Source organism: Vulpes vulpes, chromosome 2, assembly GCF_048418805.1.
Source record: "Vulpes vulpes isolate BD-2025 chromosome 2, VulVul3, whole genome shotgun sequence".
NCBI lineage: Eukaryota > Metazoa > Chordata > Mammalia > Carnivora > Canidae > Vulpes > Vulpes vulpes.
The window spans coordinates 14,294,085-14,313,806 of record NC_132781.1 but is presented as its reverse complement, the minus strand read 5'-3'; the positions used below and the strand labels follow the sequence as shown (position 1 = coordinate 14,313,806).

At 41.7% G+C, this 19,722-nt stretch overlaps 3 protein-coding genes across 9 annotated transcripts in view; 1 reads left to right on the top strand and 2 right to left on the bottom strand.

Annotated features, from left to right (window-relative positions):
* The window catches only part of POLG2 (DNA polymerase gamma 2, accessory subunit), a 40,588-nt gene extending 33,787 nt beyond the window's left edge, over window positions 1-6,801 (bottom strand). For 3 of the 5 annotated variants that reach the window (XM_025999594.2, XM_025999596.2, XM_025999595.2), the window contains exons 1-4: window positions 5,838-6,497; window positions 1,984-2,110; window positions 1,756-1,861; window positions 786-959 (exon numbers count right to left, since the gene is read on the bottom strand). In XM_025999594.2, the coding sequence (XP_025855379.1) occupies window positions 786-959; window positions 1,756-1,861; window positions 1,984-2,110; window positions 5,838-6,399 (969 nt within the window). In that variant the 5' untranslated portion in view covers window positions 6,400-6,497. Of the gene's footprint in view, window positions 1-785; window positions 960-1,755; window positions 1,862-1,983; window positions 2,111-5,837 lie in introns of all 5 variants that reach the window. The other 2 variants (XM_025999592.2, XM_072746823.1) reach the window with 2 other exon arrangements.
* Window positions 6,802-8,846: 2,045 nt separating this feature from the next.
* On the bottom strand, window positions 8,847-16,255 carry DDX5 (DEAD-box helicase 5). 3 transcript variants are annotated; one of them, XM_072746822.1, is made up of 14 exons: window positions 16,097-16,255; window positions 15,252-15,430; window positions 13,861-14,026; window positions 13,417-13,513; window positions 13,184-13,317; window positions 12,999-13,064; window positions 12,595-12,736; window positions 12,349-12,509; window positions 12,088-12,260; window positions 11,650-11,760; window positions 11,375-11,436; window positions 11,240-11,299; window positions 9,763-9,987; window positions 8,847-9,553 (listed from the first exon to the last, which is right to left on the bottom strand). In XM_072746822.1, the coding sequence occupies exons 2-14, from the start codon at window positions 15,293-15,295 to the stop codon at window positions 9,150-9,152; spliced, it is 1,845 nt and encodes a 614-aa protein (XP_072602923.1). In that variant the 5' UTR covers window positions 15,296-15,430; window positions 16,097-16,255; the 3' UTR covers window positions 8,847-9,149. The 3 variants fall into 3 exon arrangements, with proteins under 3 accessions (XP_072602923.1, XP_025855376.2, XP_072602922.1); XM_025999591.2 differs by having other exon boundaries at window positions 16,055-16,188; XM_072746821.1 differs by lacking the exon at window positions 16,097-16,255 and adding an exon at window positions 15,717-15,916.
* The window catches only part of CEP95 (centrosomal protein 95), a 34,930-nt gene continuing 31,148 nt past the window's right edge, over window positions 15,941-19,722 (top strand). The window contains exons 1-3 of the mRNA XM_025999590.2: window positions 15,941-16,340; window positions 17,957-18,085; window positions 19,302-19,409. Coding sequence (XP_025855375.1) covers window positions 16,322-16,340; window positions 17,957-18,085; window positions 19,302-19,409 — 256 coding nt within the window. The 5' untranslated portion in view covers window positions 15,941-16,321. The remainder of the gene's footprint in view (window positions 16,341-17,956; window positions 18,086-19,301; window positions 19,410-19,722) is intronic.

Below are 19,722 nucleotides of genomic sequence, written 5' to 3'. Positions count from 1 at the left end.
GGTCAAAATGTATCTGCCCACAAGAGACTTATTAATTACTCACTAATTAATAAGTACAAAATGTCTGTCAGCTTTACGTTGGAGAAACCTGGCAGCACTATCATAACCAGAAGATAAAAGTTAACATCACCAGTAACAAATTTAGTATCATATGCCTTGTGATATGATGCACTGAGAAGACAACAGCACCTTTCTGTGGTATTCTTAGGAAAAAAATACATAAATCACAAGGAAATACGGCAGAAACTCAAACTGAGGGACACTCTACAAAGTAACTACAAAAGCCTCTATCCTTTAAAAATGTCAAGGTCATAGGATGTCTGGCTGGGTCAGTCCATAGAGCATGTGACTCTTGAATTCAGGGTTATAAGTTTGAGCCTCATATTGGGTGTAGAGATTAGTTACAAATAAAATCTTATAAAAAAAAAATGCCAAAGTCATGAAAGACCAAGATAAAAGGAATTGTTCAGTTGAAGGAGACTAAAGAGACATGACAACTGCATGAAATCCTAAATTGGATACTGGACCTATCAAAGGGCCTTATTAGGATAACTGGTCACATCTGAAGGATTACATGATTAGATGATAATAATGGATTTTTAGTATATTCTCGATTTTGACGGCTGTGTTGTGGTTATGTAGGTGAGTGTCCTTGCACCTCAAAAATACATACTGCACTTTTAAGAGGTCATGGGGCTCCGTGTTTGCAACTTGTTCTCAAATGGTTTCATAAATGATCAGAGAATTTGGGTAAAGGATATACAGGAGCTCAAGGCAAAACATACGTGTAATTGAGACTCATTTCCAGGATACATGTGTAAAAGTTCATGGTCTCCTAGATTCCATAGGGTCTCTATTGGCTCCTTTCCCCAGGGGAAATTGTAGTAAAGCTGGTTTCCTTTTCGTCCCTCTTCATCCTGACAATCGCTGCTGCTGAAGTTAGATGGACTCACAGCAAACTGGAAAAGAAAGTTTATTAGTTTATTAAAATAAAAGTTAAAAAGTTGCCAAAGACTTTTTATGCGGCAACTCAATGAAACTGGTTAGGTCCCAAATAAGAATTATGAAGTTCAGTTAAATATGAGTGAATATATTGCTAAAAATACTGTTTTTAGTCTGAAAGACCTACAGAGAAAAACTGTTGGTGTGATCTAGCCTTTTTGTGGTCGGTTAATAAGAGTGGAAGGTGACCATAAACTAAATGGGACAGAGAGGAAAGTGTATACTCATCATTATTGTCCTCTGTGAAGAGTATGATTATTTGTAATTATTCCACTTAGTTGAAGTGGGCATTTGGGGATTTTAAGAATTGGAGAAAGGTAAGACAATGATGAGCCACAAATGCCTACTCTTTCCTATTCAGCATGTACTAACACTTGATGATAAATCACAGAACCATTTTGATAAATATACAGAGTTCGTGGAGGCAGGGAGCAAAAGCTGAGGCTGTAAGGGTGTGCAAGGGTCAAACTCCACACCAGCCAGGAATGCCAGGTGAGGGTATCTCAAATGTAAAGGCTTATCAACAAAAGCTTCTGAGCAGAGTGACATCAACAGATTATCTTTACTAAAGTAACTTTTTATATGAAACAATGAAAATCATTACAAAGAGGCTTTTATGTGTGTTAACTGATTTGTTAGAAATGCCTCTTACAAAAAAAATAATCACATCAAATAAAATTTCATTTTATTATAGAAAGTATTATCTCTGTCACACTAAGACATTTTACCTATTAATTGTTAAATTAAGGGTACCTTTCTCCACCACAGGAGTCGATGACGTAACCAGAAATCAAGCCACTGGCCTGCAGTTCTTGCTGAAGTAAACCAAACCAGTGAAGCCTCAGTCTTCTCACCGATTCTTTGGATATCAGAAAGATCAGATTGTTACTTACTTGAAGATTATATAACCTATCCCAAAGTGAAAGTGACTGGTTCTTGATTACTTAAATACAAGATCAAGTTATCTGACAATTTTTGTACCTTTTAATACCATCAGATGTCTGCTTAGTATCAGAAACAGGATGAAAACATACTCCAATCTGAGCAAGGCCGTAAGGTAGCCTCTTGTTTACCAGATCCAGGCAACTAACATAGTGCTCCAAAGCACCTGTCAAAAGATAAATTTGTCATTGTATAAATCTATTCTATATACCCAAGTCATAAGGGTCAGTTTATAAACAAATTAATAATAACACTAACACAGCAAGCAGTACAAGTAGCATGGAACTATTAAGGCAGATATTGATTACTACTGAGTTCCCCCCAACTTCTTTTTTTTTTTTTTAAGATTTTATTTATTTATTTATAAGAGAGAGAGAGAGAGAGAGAGAGAGAGGCGCAGAGACACATGCAGAGGGAGAAGCAGGCTCCATGAAGGGAGCTCAACATGGGACTTGATCCCAGGTCTCCAGGATCATGCCCTGGGCCGAAGGCAGCACTAAACTGCTGAGCCACCCGGGCTGCCCTCCCTCCAACTTCTTAATTTTTCAAATCTATGAGAAAGTTGATAGTACAACAGTGTAAATAAACATAATAAACTCTTCAGCTAGATTCACCAATTGTCAACACTGCCACATTTTCTTGTTTATCCCAAAACATTTCAGTATGTGTCTAAAATTATTCTCTGTATATCATTATTACACCATAAAACTAATCATAATACCATAATTTCATCTACCATATGGTCAATATTCTATCTTCTCCAATTGTCACTCAAAATGCCATTTATTGCTATTCTCTTTTTCCCCAATTAAGCCTCCTGCTCTGCATTTTGATTGGGCCTTTTTAATCTCCTTTAACCTAGAACATTTCCCCTTACTCCTTCCTTTTCTAACTTTGTTTTTAATGAAATGTTGGCTTTTTAAAAAGATTTTATTTATTTATTTACTCATAAGAGACACAGAGAGAGGTAGAGAGATAGACAGATGGAGAAGCAGGCTCCTCGCAGGGAGCCTGATGTGGGACTCAATCCCCCAACCCAGATCATGCCCTGAGCCAAAGGCAGATGCTCAACCGATGAGCCACCCAGGCGTCCCTGAAATGGACTTTTGAGTCCAGACCAGTCATAGTCAAGATTTAGCTGATTGTTTCATTGATTTGGGTAAATCATTTTTAGAAGAAATAAATACTACATAGTTGATGTACATGTCTTCTTGTATTTTAACAGGAAGAATATAATATCAAATTATCCCATATTAATGAAATCAAATTTGATTACCTGGTTAGGTAGCAAATATCCATTCCCCAACAATATCCTGCTCAACAATCTTCCATCAAACATTTTAGAATCCACTGATGTTCCTGCTTGAATCAATTATTATACTGGACATTACAAGATCATAAAACGGTGATTTTTCTGTGTTCCTTCTACATTTATTATGTAGCTTCTGTAAAAATATAAACTTTCTCCACCTCCTTCCCCTACCAGCAGCTCAACTATTTATTTTTTTGATTGACACTATAATTTTTTTTACTGTGTTAAGATCCATTACCATTAATATTTAATATTCAGTCTGTCTCAAATTTAGCCAGTGGGAGTCTTCTTCAAGCCAGCAACTGTGTCCTTTTGACATGACCCAGCTAGTCTTCAAGTAATTCTTTGCTTTCTAGCACCATAAAATGTCCCAAACTCACCTTGTACTTCCATGCCCCAGACCTGGGATGAGACATTTCTCCAAGCACTGGTTCATTTTAGAAATCAAAAACTGTGTACTAAGTGTGTTCACTGCTATTGAGTGTCATTACTTGTAGGCCCTTTCAATGAGGAAAGTTAAGAAATAATATTTTTTAAAATATGAGGTCATACTGATATTGCTGATTCAAATTTAACATTACAAAGTTTATCCTTATCTTATTTTTATATCTCTTTTTCTTACAGTGAAAAATCTTGGTTCCTAATAACATTATTCATCTATTTGCTTTATCCTATAACATATGAAATAGCTTCAGAATTATAATTCCAACATTTCTATTTGGAATAAATCTAAGTTCTTTAATCTTAAATTTAAATCTTAGTTTTTTATGAACTTGAATTATATCCCACTAAATGACAGCACTGTGTTAAAGTTACTTGAGATTTCCACTTCTGGTAATAAGTATAGATCAGAAAGATAAGAAAAGCTGGTCAAGAAACTTAAAAAAAAAAAAAAAAAACCACCTGCTTAGAGACTAAGCTATGAAAGCAAAGTAATTCCTCCCAGAAAGAAGGAAACATCACCTAGAAGCTCAATTTACCTCTACAATTTATACACAAATTACACAGAATATCAGGAGAAAAGTCCAAAGGACCAAAGGTCCAGAGAAAAACAAACAGTAGAAACAGAAATATCTGAGTTATTAGATGCAGACTTTAGGAAAAATGTGATTGTGTTCAAGAAAGTTGATGACAAAAAATAAATAATAAATAAAAATAAAAAAAGTTAAAAAATTAAAAAAAAAGTTGATGACAAGATGAGTGAAAGGTCTAACATGTAATTTGTCACAGAAGGACAAGAGAATGGAACAATAACAATATCTGGAAATATAATGACTAAGATTTTTAAACAACTATTCATAAGTAGAGGCTACCAAAGTAGTTCAGGCATGAAATAAAAAGAGCAAGGAGTCTGGGAATAGGAAAAAGTGGCAAATTGGGTAACTCTAAGCTAAAAACACTATAGTCAACTAAAGGATTCTGCAAAATAAGTGGTTTTAACATTTCTGAAAGGAAAGAAAATGTCTGGTGTATCAATAGATGTTTTGATGAATGGATATCTAAGCAAGCTAAATTTCATCTTCCTAATAGGGAAAAGATTGATTTGCTTTAGACATGGTAACAAGCAGTGACTTAACTTGCCCAAAATACAGACATTATGGAATAATTAAAGTAGTACAAATCAAAACTCACAAATATTCACCAGTTTGCTTTAGTTTGCTGTATCTTATTAAGGAAGTCTTTAAAAAGCTATAATGTGGGTACTAATTTTCAGAGAACCATGGACATTGGATAAATTACTTGGTAGTGCCACTTAGTTAAAATATAGTAAGGATAGCATTTTGCAAAGATGAGATGCTGTGGCAGCAAGTCTGTCTTGTAAAGAACTTGAACACCCCCCTCCACCCCCCCCCACCCCCCCCGCACCTAATCTCTGCAATCCTGTTCTATTTGACTAAAGGCAAATAAATGGTGGGGGCGCCTAGCTGGCTCAGTCAGATACAGCAAGCAGCTCTTGATCTCAGGGTTGTGAGTTCCAGGCCCACGTTGAGGGCAGAGATTACAAAATAAACTTTAGAGGCAAATGGTACCCCACAAATTTCTGTGCATTTACTCAAGAATCGGTTACAAAGCTTGATTAGTCCTATTATTTTTTAGTCAACTCAAATACCACTTAAAGGGCTCTTCAAACAGAGTGTAGATCGGTTTTCTGTAGGAAAAACTGGGAAAGGCCGATTTATTTTGCTCTAGAAAAACGAGCTCTTGATAAGTCTGTTGTGTGTAAAATTAAAGAATAACTGTGGAAGTATTTACAAAGACTTTGGTAATGACGAACAAATGATTCAAGGGACTTAATTTACCGCTAATTCTAGGGCTGCTCAATTGAACTCTAGGGTTGCCCCATAAAATTGAGAGCATCACCTGGTCTTTCAGCCAGATAGTTTAAGAAACTGTAACTATTCCACAGGCCAGTTTTCTCCCCGGTAGAAACACTATCAATATACCCAACTACTTCAAAGAGGAGACCCGATAATTGCCTTTCCACGTGAATATAGGGCCAGTTGCAAATCGCGAAATCTCCAAGACTGCCTTTCCACCCCATCAATTTTGAAGCATGAAAAGCATGAATTTTGTAGCATACCGTGAAGAAGGTTCTCCCGTAGTTTCCCAGAAGTTTTTAATAAGTTCTCAAGAAATGCTACTAGCTGTTCCTTACTCAGCTCTTTGTCTTGCAAGATTTCGCGTAGAGTTTCTGCTGAAACTAACCTGAAGGCACTGTCCCCGGGCAGCGTAGGGCCAGGCTCGTGATGGAGGGCATCCACCGGGAAGACCTGCTCCCTGACCACCGCCACCGAGGACCACCATTCTGCTGCCAGGTTCTTCCGCAACTCTATGCCCAAGGGGCCAAAGCCGGAGTGGCACCCGTTCAGAAGAGAATGTTGGCTAAGCTGCCGCTTGCTGCCGCTGAAGAAACGCCTTCTCCGACAGATCTCCACCAGCTCCTGGCTCCCCTCACCGGCCTCGGGGGCTTCGGGCGGCTCGCTCCCCCCGGGCGGCTCTGCGTGCGACCTCAGGGGCACTCCGAGGGAGCCGCTCCCTTCCACCGACAGCTCGGGCGGCCCTCCGTCCACTCGACCCCCAAACCCAGACAACAGGCACCTGCAGACTTTCCGGCAGGCCCTGACCGCCGCACCAGAACGCATCGTCCGCGGGCTTCAACAGCGGTCTCCTCTTAGCTGGTTCATCGCGGCAAACCGCCGCAAACGTGAGGCTGGCGGCCAACGGCGCAGGCGCGACGGAAGTGAGCGTGAGCGCAGCCGGCCACACCCACGGAAGCGCGTCACGGCGCTCCGGCTGAAGCCGCCGGGGACCCGGCCGAGTCGCTGGGGCCGACGCAGACCCCCTATCGTTTCTTGCCTCCATTAAGCCCGGCCCCTCCCGTCTTTAGCATCCGCAGAGGTCATTCTCCCCTACTTTTCATCCCGCTGTGTACTAGGAGTCATTTTTGCTTCACACTTCGGCGTTCTCCAACCTTCATGATGGTTTAGAGACCCAGGCCTTAGTTCTCTGTAAACGCTGCTGCTATGGTGTCTGCTCACAGGAGTGCTGATGGAGGTGTGGCCGCGAACGGGGATGGGCTTTCCGTAGTGGGGGGGGGGGGGGGGGGGTAGTTCGGTCAGTGCTGCCTGCACCCCGCCCCCGAATATTTTGAGAGGAACCCAGCCCTCCAGGTGAACGTGGAGGCATACTGATAGCTCTAAAGACAAGCTCTTCTACCAGAGAACCTTTATACAAGTCCTTCAAAACATTCAAAACGTGATTAAGACAGATCCAGGATTACCTGAACAGGCACTTACGATCTCTTTTCCTTCCCACACTTGGAGCCCTCAGGAATTGCCCAAATAGCGCAAAAGTGGCACAGCCCACAAGAGAAAACGGTTCCTCCCAAAGCCCAGGATTCTTACTTCTAGCTTCCCTTAAAGTGTAGTTAGGGTAACCATTAAAGATTATCAGAGGAGAGAACAAGCTACTGGATTCTACTAAAGTAACAAAGGGCAGTTAAAGAAAGGAAGATGCAGCCTAGCAGACATAGTTAAAATTTATCATTACACGTGTATGTTGCAAGACAGGCTCAGAAAAAGCACATGTGCAGAAACTTTTTAAAAAAATTCAGTATTGCTGGGAAACAATTTCGTTAAAAATTTCTATTTAAAGCTCTACTTAAATTCTATTAAAAGCTGGACTCTATCATCGTGTTTTCCAATCAGGAAACACACCAGGGAAGAGGCCTATACACAAATAAATAAAAGCGAGAATGGGGAGAAAAATCACATTTATTAGTTCAGACAACCAAAGGCTGGACACAACACACATGCTAAAAAGTGGACTGTCTTAAAACTTACTTCAAAGGTAAATAGGTAAATGTTTTCCACAGCCCCACAATCATTTCAATAAGTGTTTACAAATTAAAAGGCCGTTAGACATTAAACAGTAAAATATGTAATAAATACTCCAACCTACCCCAAAAGCTTCTTATAAGTTAAAAGTCATAATGAATTTGACTAACCATGCTATTGAAAACTTTTCAGTCACTAGAGGCTGAATCAGTTTTCAATGTATTAGTCCTAAAAATACCACTTCCCCTGTCCCCCAACCCCAAGCAAACTCTAGTAAGATTTTACATTTTAGAGATAAGGCATTGACACCAATTAAAGCCTGTTTAGCAATCAGAATTTAAATGAAGTCTCATAAAGACCTCTCCTCTCCTGACAAAAAGGAACATATATACCAGACTCTCTGGGAAGACATTCAGACCTATTTCTAGTCATTATTGAAATGAAGTGTTAGATCGGTGAGCCAAAGTTAAATCTAAAAATAATACATCGTCCCCTGACCTTTCTAGCAATAAAAACCCATGTTGACCTAAGACGACTTGTACAAGTCACTGTGCTTTTGGTTATGTTGCTTCCTCTTGGTTCATCATTCATTTACTTTCATGGGGTTTTGTTTGAATATGAATAGACCCTCCAGTTTTTAAACTCCTCTAGAGTTCCCTGATTTATGGTAAAGACATTCATGATTCCCAGTGTCAACTACAGTTAAATGTCCCAAGAGCCTGAAGACTACAATCTATATAAATTTAAAGTCTTAGCTTTGTTCACCATTTTGCTAATTCACATTAGAGCCAAGAGCAAGACCATAAACTATTCTGAAAAATCAAGTTATTTGGAGCTTTTCAAATGATAAAATTTTGCAAAGAAATAGTCATCCATGTTGTTCTCACACTAAGCAGTTTGAGGGTGGGGCTATACAGTTGATTATGTCCTATTTTAATCTCACTTCCCCATTCTGCTAATAAATAGGCTATTAAATGACTCACCTGATGAGGTACTGGCAGAAAGCCTTAATACAACTTAGCCTACAATTGTAAATTTACTTAATCTCATTTAATTCTTGCAATATAAATAGATCATTTTTAAGAAGGGCCTTCTGTTCTCCCCACTTCCCAAACCTAAACCATAGAAAGGAGCAGTCAATTTAGTTTTTATGGTTAAAAAAAACAAAAACAAAAAAAAAACAAAAACCAGACCATCTAAGCAAAGTTTTACATGACATTATAGATGTAAAATAAAGTACAATTTCCACTTAATTCAGTCTTCAAATATTTTTTATTGGAAGGCCATGCGTTGCCTTCATTTATTGTATTTCAAATCACTGTACATTTACTTTTGTGAAAACACTGCCTGCATTTTCTAGTACAAAAAAAACCTAAAAATTGTTTCAGGAATGTAGAGAAATATCCAACTTAAATAGCGAAAAAGTGCACCATAATTACTGCTGCACTGCAGTCATTTCTGCATTTCCCATGTTTCTTAAATAACTATCTTGTCTGATAACACACAATATAAAGAGCAATTATGAAAAACAGACATTTACATATACTTCTAAAGTCTTATTGAGAATATCCTGTTGGCATTGGATAACCAATCATAGGCGCAGCTGCAGTAGCAGGATATGCATATGCCTGTTGGTTCATACCATTGTGCATATTGGGAACATTACTTCCATATTGCTGAGTGCTATCATAACCATTCTGGTAAGTCCCTGTTGGATTACCAGTCCTAAAACTGGTCTGTATACCAGCAGACACAAAATTACTTCCAAAGCTCCCATTGGTGTAATTTGCAGCACTGTAAACACCATTCTGAGTTTTTGCCCCAAAATCTCTCTTAAGCAGACTAGAGTAACCTCTGTCATAATTTTCCCTGTCTCTAAAGGTATTAAAACCACCCCTTTTGCCCGCAGAGTATCTGTCCCGACGGTCATCTTTCATGCCTCCTCTACCCCTGGAACGACCTGTCAAAAAAAAAAAAATTGCAAGCTTATTATTTCCACAGCACAAATCATTACTCGTACAGAAGAAATTAGGAAGAAGCTGTATTCAAAGTTTAAAGTGTTTTCTCAGTTTCATATGATTTTACTCACCCGCCAATCCCATTTAATGGATTTGCAGACAATCATGTGACCCCAAATCACCAACATTTTTTAATGAAGGTTAGTCTTACCTGAACCTCTGTCTTCGACCAACTGAAGCAACTTGGGATTAATTGCTTGATTAGCTTCACGAAGCACAGAGATAAGGTCGCTCACTTGCTTTATGTTATTAGGTGTAAAGAAAGTGTATGCTGTGCCTGTTTTGGTACTGCGAGCAGTTCTTCCAATTCGATGAATATAATCCTCTGAGGAGTTAGGGTAGTCATAATTGATGACAAATTTCACATCTTCCACATCTGTAAGGTGTTGCAGTGTGGCAAAATAGCAATGTACGGAGTTTTGCACACCACAACAGCCAGACCAAAAATAAAAAGTTAGACAATTGTATTCCCAAGAAGGTACGGGCTGCAAAAAATACAGTTAAAATGGTTATCCATTCCCTGTAGGAATACCATTGAGGTTGGAAGGGAAAAAAAAAAAAAAAAAAAAAAGCACACACCATCTACCTGTCTCATTGCCCACCCAATGACAGAGAACCTATCAAAAGGACGTGTATTCTCTAACATATTCCCAAACCAGCAAGTCCCCTTACAGATCATCAAGTGACATCTGAATGCTTCTGCGCAGTAGGGCCACTTAAAGGTTCACAGCAACCTCTTCATGTGCTCATTTTGAGGACCTTTAAACAAAAATGTACATGGTCCTTCGCATTACACACTCATCAGAAGTTCAAAATTCTGGCCACACTGCTTGTCTTGCCAAGACCTTACAACCGCAGCTGCAAGAAAAACATACCTGTCCCCCAAAAGTTGTTTTTATGCACTGTGTCTCGTCTAGGCAAGCGCTTCCAAGAAGCCAGGATTCACTTGAGAATGTGTCTCTCTCTGGCAGGTCTCGACATGACGACTACTGTGTAGGTGAGGGAGGAACTTTCAAAGCACTGCTTTCTTTTCCCACTGACTAAGTGTGAGAAGTTGCTCCTGCTCTAGATCTCATGTGCCAGTACTCACCAATTTGTAAAAGGCTTAGTACCTTTTAAAGCTGCTCTCTCCATTTCAAACTTGAACAAAAATTTCATTGAACATTGAAGTTTGGAAATATTTCTTCAACATTTCAGCAAACTCACTGAAACTCAAAGACCCACAGATCACAGTAAACAGTTTGAAACAATGCTGTACCATGGCAGTCATGCAAAGCATGGGACAGAAGAAATACCACGGCAGTGAACTGTGAGGATAACTTCCATTTTTTTCCCCCGGAGAGAACAGTTTACGGGGCAGAGGTGGTATGTTCTGCCTTTTGAAGATTACTGGCACACTTTCAGCTTTTCACCTCTCTAATCGACTGGAAGCAGCCAGCCGATCACTAGTCCTCCATCCCCCTCGAGTCCTCCGATTGTCATGCCTAGGCCTTGCCACAAAGACTGCACCTTTATATGAAAAAAACTTAGAAAAAATGCAGAGGTTAAAGAAAGCAATAAACTTTCTTTAAAAAAATTATATGGAGATCTTCTGGGAAACCAAGCCATGAATTCGAGTTTTTACTAACCTAGCCCTCTGGAGGCCACATCTGTAGCAATCAGAATAGGAGCTTTTCCATGTTTGAATTCTGTGAAAAAGAAACGATCATCAATAATCTTGAGAACTCCAGGTTCTGAGTGAAAAAATTTTTCATCTGACTTACCATTTAGAACCCAGTCACGTTCCTGTTGACTCTTGTCACCATGGATACCCATGGCGGGCCACCTACATTCAAGAAAAATTTTGTCAGTAGGCTTTGCATTTAAAGCCTGATAGGTTTTACTTTACTGCCTATCTAGTCACTAATTCCTCTAACTTCACCTGACCCATGCAGTTTTATTTACACTAGGTAAACTTATCTATGACATTCAAATCCACTTGTCCCTTCCCTTAAATTCAGCTCTCATATACTTGCTTTAATGGAAAAAACTCACATACCCGTCTCTCCTCATTTTTCTAGTAAGCTCATCACATCTTCTTTTGGTTTCAACAAAAACAATGGTTTTATTCTCCTTCTCACTCATGATCTCTTCCATTAGACGAATAAGTCTTGCAGGGGAAAAAATAGTGAATTTTAAAAGAAGTCTATGATTATAGCCACACATTTATGGTCACTCAAGAACTATCTTCAATTTACATGGCTATGAATAAAAAAACACCTGCTTGAACACTTATCAAGCAATTCTACCTTTGGTCCTTAAACCACAAAACAGGTTCCTCTCCTAAAAGAAATGTTACCGATAACCAATTTTGTGAATGAAGGAAACATTGCTAAGATTGACAGGATTTTAGAAGAACATGTTCACAATCTACCCTATGTAAGTTTCTTAACTTCTAAATTTGTACACTGAACTTTCAGTTCTATAAAAAACTTACTTTTCATCCTTTTCTACGTCATGACATACATCCACAATCTGAAGAATGTTGTGATTTGCACTCAGTTCCAGTGCACCAATGTTTATATGAATGTAGTCTTTCAGGAAATCTTCAGCAAGCTGTCTTACTTCTTTTGGCCAAGTTGCACTCCACATTAGGGTTTGCCTATCAGGCTAAAGAACGTTGGATTTTAAAAAAGCATTATATTCTAAATAAATTTAGAGCCATGTTTCAAAATAAAACATTTTTAGGGGTACTTACTCTTATCTGATCCACAATCTTCCTTATTTGGGGTTCAAAGCCCATATCAAGCATTCTATCTGCTTCATCAAGGACAAGGTAAGTGGTTCTTCTCAGATTGGTTTTCCCACACTCTAAAAAATCAATCAGTCTTCCAGGTGTTGCAATACAGATTTCCACACCTTCAGTTAAACATATAAATATAAATATAACTGTAACATCTAGAATTTCTAACACCAACAAAAACAAGAATTTTTTGTTACGTGCCTCTCTCCAAATCACGAATCTGTGGTCCCTTGGGAGCACCACCATAGATGCAAGTGGACTTCAATCGACATGCTCTACAGTATTCAGCAGCGACTTGCTGTACCTGTTGGGCCAGTTCCCGAGTTGGTGCCAGCACCAAGCACTAAAAGAAACAGAAAGTGGAATAGGTTTTTGCAGAGTCCTGGATCCTAGTTTTAAACTTAGGGGCATTTACTGGCATTACTTCAGCAGGTAATGGATTTTGCTGTCCAATATTCCAGGATGATCAAGGCAACTTTGTCTCCAGTTAAATTACATAACACAACTGATGTCTCTATGTGAAACCACCAGAATTGGTTTTTATATTCTATAACTCTCTTTATTGTACTCACACAAAAATTAAGAAAAAATACACACATACTTACAATAGGCCCATCACCTCTCTCTAGGAATGGCTGATGATTGATATGGACGATAGCAGGCAGCAAATACTATTCGGGGTGGGGGAACAAAACAAAAGTTAAATTAAAAAGCTTCTAATTTCCTTATATCACTAATCCACTTTCTCTAACATAATCACATTAAAACTCAAAAATTCTCCCACACTTACAGACAATGTTTTCCCGGATCCAGTCTGTGCTACTCCAACCATATCCAATCCACTTAGAGCAACGGGCCATCCCTGAGCTTGAATTGCAGTGGGTTCAGTAAAATTCTGTCTTGCAATCACATCCATTACATTTGCTGTAATTAGCAACAGTAATTCAGTAAATTTAGTGAAGCTAAGAAAAAGGGTGAAATTAATAAAAGGGGGGGGGGTGAGTGCTCTAAACTAGCACTTACCAGGGAAGTTTGCTTCATAAAAATTCAGAACTGGCTTTGGGCAGTTGTGACCTCTAACCGTAATTTCCTTACTCCTCCTGTATGTCTCCACCTCTTGCTATAAAACAAATTGTAATAACCTACTAAGTACCATACAATCTTCAGTAATATGCAATCAGCAGGCCTTAAGCTTATCAAGGATTAGCAAACTTTAACGGGCCATTTAAAATCTATATCCACATATAGAAAACTTACAGAGCACAAGATCCATGATTATAGTTATATTTAACCACTCTAAATAGAAAAATTCAAAGATACCACTTGCCAAAGCACCTCCTCTTCCTCGACTATCAGAAAATATGAGTTTCCCTAAGTTCGGTTATTTCCAAGGCCTCTGTTCAAATTTCTGTTTACTAAAAGTCACTGTTGAGTTACAGCCCAAGGAAGCCCTGTGAAATTACTCACTGCTGTGCGCCTAGCCAAATCAGGGTGTTCTTGATAAAAATTCTTCTCAAATTTGGGCAGCTCATCAAGATTCCACTTCTTTTTGACTAGTTTCTCCCCAGGGTTTCCAAACTTCTTTCCAGATAGGGGCCCTGCCCTACTTCCCCCAAATCGAGGTGCACCAAACCTGAAATTAAAACAAAACAGTGATATTTCAACTACCTACTAAGACGTTTACATACAGACTATTTATTGTCCCTTGACACACAGTACAGATAAATGAAAGACTTTTCCAGGTTTAAGACTTAGCACTGTCCTTAGTGATGGGTCATGCTCTCAAAAGCCACAATTAGCACCATCTCTCTCACTTCCCGTTGTCCCAAATACACACTACTGAAGCCAAATCAACAGCCCGGGATTTATCAGGTCGGAAATTGGCCGTCCAAACGCCCCAAGTTCAGATTACAAGGATAGACAACAGCTTGTGGCTCCTAGTCTTTCCCGTGAGCTTAGGCATTAAATGTCTGGGAGAGAGACAATACAAGGGAGGTGCTTAACAGCAATGTTATTATCAGCTCTTTCCAAGCCAAGCAGCTTTGGTTTTAAGGAATAATGGGACAGCACCAACGAGAACAGAACAAGGACGGTGGTCTCCGAGACATTTATGCAAGCCCATCGAATTGGGGGGATCCCCCCGGAGGGCTCCTCATCAAGATAGCAAAATTATATAACGCAAAGAAAAAGAGGAGGAGCTGGCAACTACCGGGGGAGGAGTCCCGGACCGGGCGGCGTTCCCGCTGGGGCGGCGCTTCCCCCTTTGTCTCGCATTTCTCTCTGCGCCACATTTTCTCGACGCTGCCATTTTGAGCTCCTCCGCCGGGCGGGGTAACAAAGGCGCCGCCGCCATGTCCGACGCCGGCATTTTGTACCCGCGGCTCAGCCACATGGCCGATTCCCGCGGTGCCGGCCGCCCTCCTGCTCCCGCGCCATCAATGGCTCGTGAGGCGACCCCTTCGACTACCACAGAACTCCCGGGGCCCCTACAACACTTCCGAAAAGATGCACCGAACAGCGGTGACTTCGTTCTCCTGAAAGCGTCGCGCTTTCCAACCATTGAAATACACTCCCCCGAATTCTCCCCGACAGCTGCTCAGTCGCCGGGGGCGGGGGTGGGGGCGGGGGCTTCGGCGCCTCCCCCATCCCCCCACCAACAAAAGGCGAGCTTGAGGACCGTTAACAGGGAAACATCCCTCTGTCAGTTCCGGACAAATATCAAAATGGCGCAAGCCTTCGATTCGTAAAGGCTAAATATAGGCGGAAAAAGCCGACTGTCCGTCGCCCCCGCCCGCCGCCTGCTTCATCGGCCTCCCATCCCCCACTGCCGGGCCTGACAAGTCCGTTCCCACACTCACCCTCGATCCCGGCCGCGGTCTCGGTCACTCGAATAACCCGACATGGCGTCAATGGTTGCGGTTGGCGGGGAACGAAGTAAAGAGAATCGGGTGCGACGAGTCGCTGCAGGTGGCTTTGGCGATGGCAAAGCCTTGCGGGGGCGGCAGCGGCAGCGGGGCGGCGATGACAGGGGCCGGAGCTGCTCGACAAGAGACCGGTGGAAATGAATGAGGTGCCGGCCGCGTCCCGGCAGCCGGTTTTATAGCCTGGACCGCCTCCTCCGCCCCAGAGAATGCTGGGAGCCGCTCTATGACCTAATCACCCCGCCCCTGCGCAGAGGCCGCAACGCCCGCCGGCGTTCCGGGATCCGCCATGTTCTCGCCCCACCCCCACCCTCCGCTTCCCTCAGAGTCGCCGGTTTGGGGCCCCTTTCACGGCTGGGCCCACCCGCACTGAGACGCCTTAGCCTACTCTGTGTTCTTCACCTTTTTCTCGTCTTTCCACACCTCAAGGAAGCCACCCCGCCCTTTTCCAAGTCTAGCCCTGCCGACAAAATGGCCAGCACAGACCAACCCACTCAGCCCACTTGGAGATGTTTACGTCTCCAAAGAGCCTTCACGCCCCTAACCAAGTGAGACGGGAAGGCGGAGCCTGACATTGTCACGTGACTGCTCCCGCCCATCGGGTAAGCGGACCGCACTACTTCTCCACTTGGCGTCGGCGGAGGAATACGAAACGAAATAGCTCACCGGAAGTGCCGTGCTAATGCCCCCGGGAGACCGGCCAGGGCCGCTGGGTGACCCGGCCTGTCAAACCCACCCACCTGAGAATCCCTCAGCGGGATCTTGCCCGCGGAGAATGGTACCTAGAGCCCACAAACCGCCGCCTGGGCGCGTGCTGCGAAAGGAAGTCCTCCCGTGACGACCAATCAGCAGCAAGAAGCCGTTTTAACGTCCCTCCCTCTTTCACCCCCTGCCCTTTCGTTTCGTTCTCCCCCCACTTCGGCGTTGCGTCTGCGCTGTGCGGCCCTTCCCGGACGCCGTCCACCTCGCGCCCAGCTGGAAGTCCGGCAGCGACCTGCCTCCGTGACATGGCCGGCTCAGAGGCTGGTGAGTCTCGGCCCGGAGCCCGGGTGTGTGTGGACTGAAACCCTTTACGTCCGCCGGACGCTCCTAGGCCTTTTATCTCGAATCCTCCGGCTGGACTCCCTGGGTCTGGGCTGCCGGCGGGGCTGGTGACAGACACCCAGTCGTAGTCGGCGGTTCCGTGGGTTTCTTGGCCCCGCTCTGGGTCCTCCTCCTAGAGGCCATCTAGCGAGATGTTGGGGTGTGGAGAGAAGAACCCCGTGGCGAGGCCCGCAGCACGCCCGCAACCTGGCTGCAAAAAGGGCAGTCAGAAAGCTGCTTCCCGGGACTCGCGTTTCTCTGGGGAATCCAGCCACTGTCAGCGCGCGCTCTGCCTCTTGGATTGTGGGGACTGAGGCCGTGACCTCCATGTGCTTTGAAGTTTTGAGGGGAACGGCGCACTAAAGATCTACTGATGCTCCTGCCACTGTAGGATAGTGGCGGATTTTTCTCTTCAGTGCCCTCTGGAGTTACCGGCATTGTCTAGCAACCGCTTTTGAAAACCGAGTGGGTTGGGTTGTCCGGGACGCTTTTCATCCTTTCCTCAGGACAGCGTTCAAACCAGCTCGTGGTTTGGTCAGCTGTGAGAAGTGGGCACGGGGACAGGGAGATAACGTGCCTTGAACGCGCTCAATTCGTCAAATACGGAGTAGGAGGACTTCTCCTTAACCACCATAAATTATATCAGGGAGCAAATAGGTCAGGCTTTAGAAATTACCTTTGTTGGAGAAAGTCGTGAAATAATCTTGCTAATTCCGACCGTGTCTGGGGGTGGGGTGCGGTGGCACACAGGAAACTTCCAACAGTGTTGGTAATGTGCTAGTTCTGAATTTAGGGATGTCTTTGTGTATTGCCTGTATTTTACTTCTTATTCATTGACTTTATTTTTTTTTTTTAAGATTTTATTTATTTATTTGAGTGAGAGCATGAGCAAGGGGAAAAGCAGACTCCCTGGTGAGCAGGGAGCCAGACTTGGGGGCTCCATCCTGCCGGGATCATGACCTGAGCTGAAGGCAAAGGCTTATTAAACCGACCGAGCCACCCAGGCGCCTCCATTAAATGTAATTTTTTTTTAAAGAACTAAAACAAATGTTGCAGTGTTGGGGTCATTACTTCAGTTTTTTAACAGCCTGAATTAATCACCACCTATTGGGGCACCAGAGAAATTCTGACTTGCACAAAATAATTGGGTAGAAACATGACTAATGCTATTGGGAATTTGAAGCAGCATCCATTAATTAGTTTCTGCTAATCTCAGACAATCGTTAACAAACTGTCTCGTTTATGACATCTATTCCTGTTTACTTTTAAGTATGTTAAAAACAGCTATGTATGGCTTGTGAAATAAGAAAAGGTAAAATAACAAGATTTTAGTTTGCAACCGTAAAAATTGGATTTGCATCATAGGTTTGACTACATTGAAATTCCAGCACTCTGGAAGTCATCCCAAGAAATTAAATACGTTTTCAAAAATCATGCCTCAGAGGGTCTTTGAACTTCTTTGATCAGATATTTTATCTTCTACATCATTTGGTGTTTATCTTTGTGGGGATTGACTGTTTCTAGTGTTATTTAAGGCTGATCTTTTCCTTTCCTGACAGAGTGGATAACTATTGCCAATAACCTTCTTTTGAAATGTCATATACACTTGAGGATACGAGAACTAGAAGATTGTGATGCTAATGTTTTTATTGCTCTTTACCAATCTATTTTGGGAGAAAAGGTACCAGGTAAGGGTACTAAGAAGCGGGAGTAATAGTGACTATATCTTAGGCCAGGAGTTTTGAGTGCCTTCAGTTAGACCCTATAGTATTTATAAAATCTTAAATTTTTTTCTTTGTTTATATCTTATTTCTAACTGTTACATTTGTTACCTTAATACCTTCCTGAGACCCACACATAGTAACAACCTTGGTCAAATCGGGTTGAGTGGTCTTGGTCATTACTGTTTAATTATGCCTAATACCTTACCTACAGAAAGTCACACCTTTTCTGTAAATGTACCTACAATTGAGTGGAACTTGAAAAACTATTGGGTCCTATTACTTAACCAGTATTACAAATATAAGTTGATGTTTGTACTGCATCCCTGGTTGAGTAGCTCAGAGTCTTTAAGATTCCTCTACTATCTCTTTGTTTATGTAGCTCATAACCATTAAGTACTAAAACTGTGTAGTCTCTCTTCTTTTCCCATTGTTACCATGAGTTAGTGCCCTCATCACTTGGAATAATGGAGATGGCCTCTAGCTGGTATCTTTGTTGCTAGTCTTAACCTTATTTTGACTGCAAGGGCATATGGTTATCAGAGCAGTCTTTTAAAATACTTCTTTCATCCTTCCCCCCAAAATTCATCTCTCTCAATACCAGAGGAGAAACTCTCAAAGTTGATGTTAAAATCTTTCCTCACTTTGGTCTATACTGACCTTTTAAATCATATCAATAGTTCCTACTAGGCTGCTTTGACAAGACTTACAAGAACTCTCCTTTTGTACATTTTGTGGGTTTTTTTCCCTCTCATGGAAAGCTCCCCATGATTATGGGTTAGAGTCTCACTTTATGTATTGTTTCCCTTATTAGAGTATTAGCATCCCCTTGAATTTAGGGGTCTCTTTTTCTATGGTATAGTGCTTATGGTACATATATATGTTAAGTATTCAGCCAATAAAGATGCTCTGTTATTAGAGTATTAGCATCCCCTTGAATTTAGGGGTCTCTTTTTCTATGGTATAGTGCTTATGGTACATATATATGTTAAGTATTCAGCCAATAAAGATGCTCTGTAGGATTCAGGCTCTGTTAGTTTTATCTGTACTTTATAGCCTGTTCTGTTTGGGTAGAGCTTGCTTTTGTAGCAGTTAACTTGACTCAGAAGCCTGGTCAGAGACCATTATAATTTGGACCCCCGGATGAAAGATTATGTAGCTTTTTTTTTTTTCTTCCCTACAGACCTCATAGCTATTCCTAGGAGTCAAGAGGATGAAGCTCACAATGTACAAGCGGTAATTGATTCACTGGCCTTGGATTACCTGCAAGTCAGCTTGTCTCACATAACAGGTTGGTATATACTTAACCATCAGATAATTTTGTATTTTACTAAAATAATTTGTTAGGTAGAATCCTATAGATTTTATAGGTAACCAGATGAGTAAGCTTATGAAATAAACCAAATGACAATACTGAGCCAAGACAATTGACCAGTAGAATTAGGGCAGCCATCCTTCAGAGCTTTTTTAGCAAGTTAGACATTGAGGGTTTTTTTGTTTGTTTGTTTTGTTTTTTTTAAATTTTTTTTATGATAGTCATAGAGAGGCAGAGACACAGGCAGAGGGAGAAGCAGGCTCCATGCACCGGGAGCCCGACGTGGGAT

What these genes read in the sequence shown, in the direction of transcription:
- DDX5 (XM_072746822.1), bottom strand. Translation starts at nt 15,295, where the DNA reads ATGTCGGGTTATTCGAGTGACCGAGACCGCGGCCGGGATCGAGG. An exon ending in GATCCGGGAAAACATTGTCT is followed by an intron (nt 13,065 to 13,183) that starts GTAAGTGTGGGA and finishes CACCCCGAATAG; the next exon opens with TATTTGCTGCCTGCTATCGT. An exon ending in AGAGAGGTGATGGGCCTATT is followed by an intron (nt 12,737 to 12,998) that starts GTAAGTATGTGT and finishes TGTTTCTTTTAG; the next exon opens with TGCTTGGTGCTGGCACCAAC.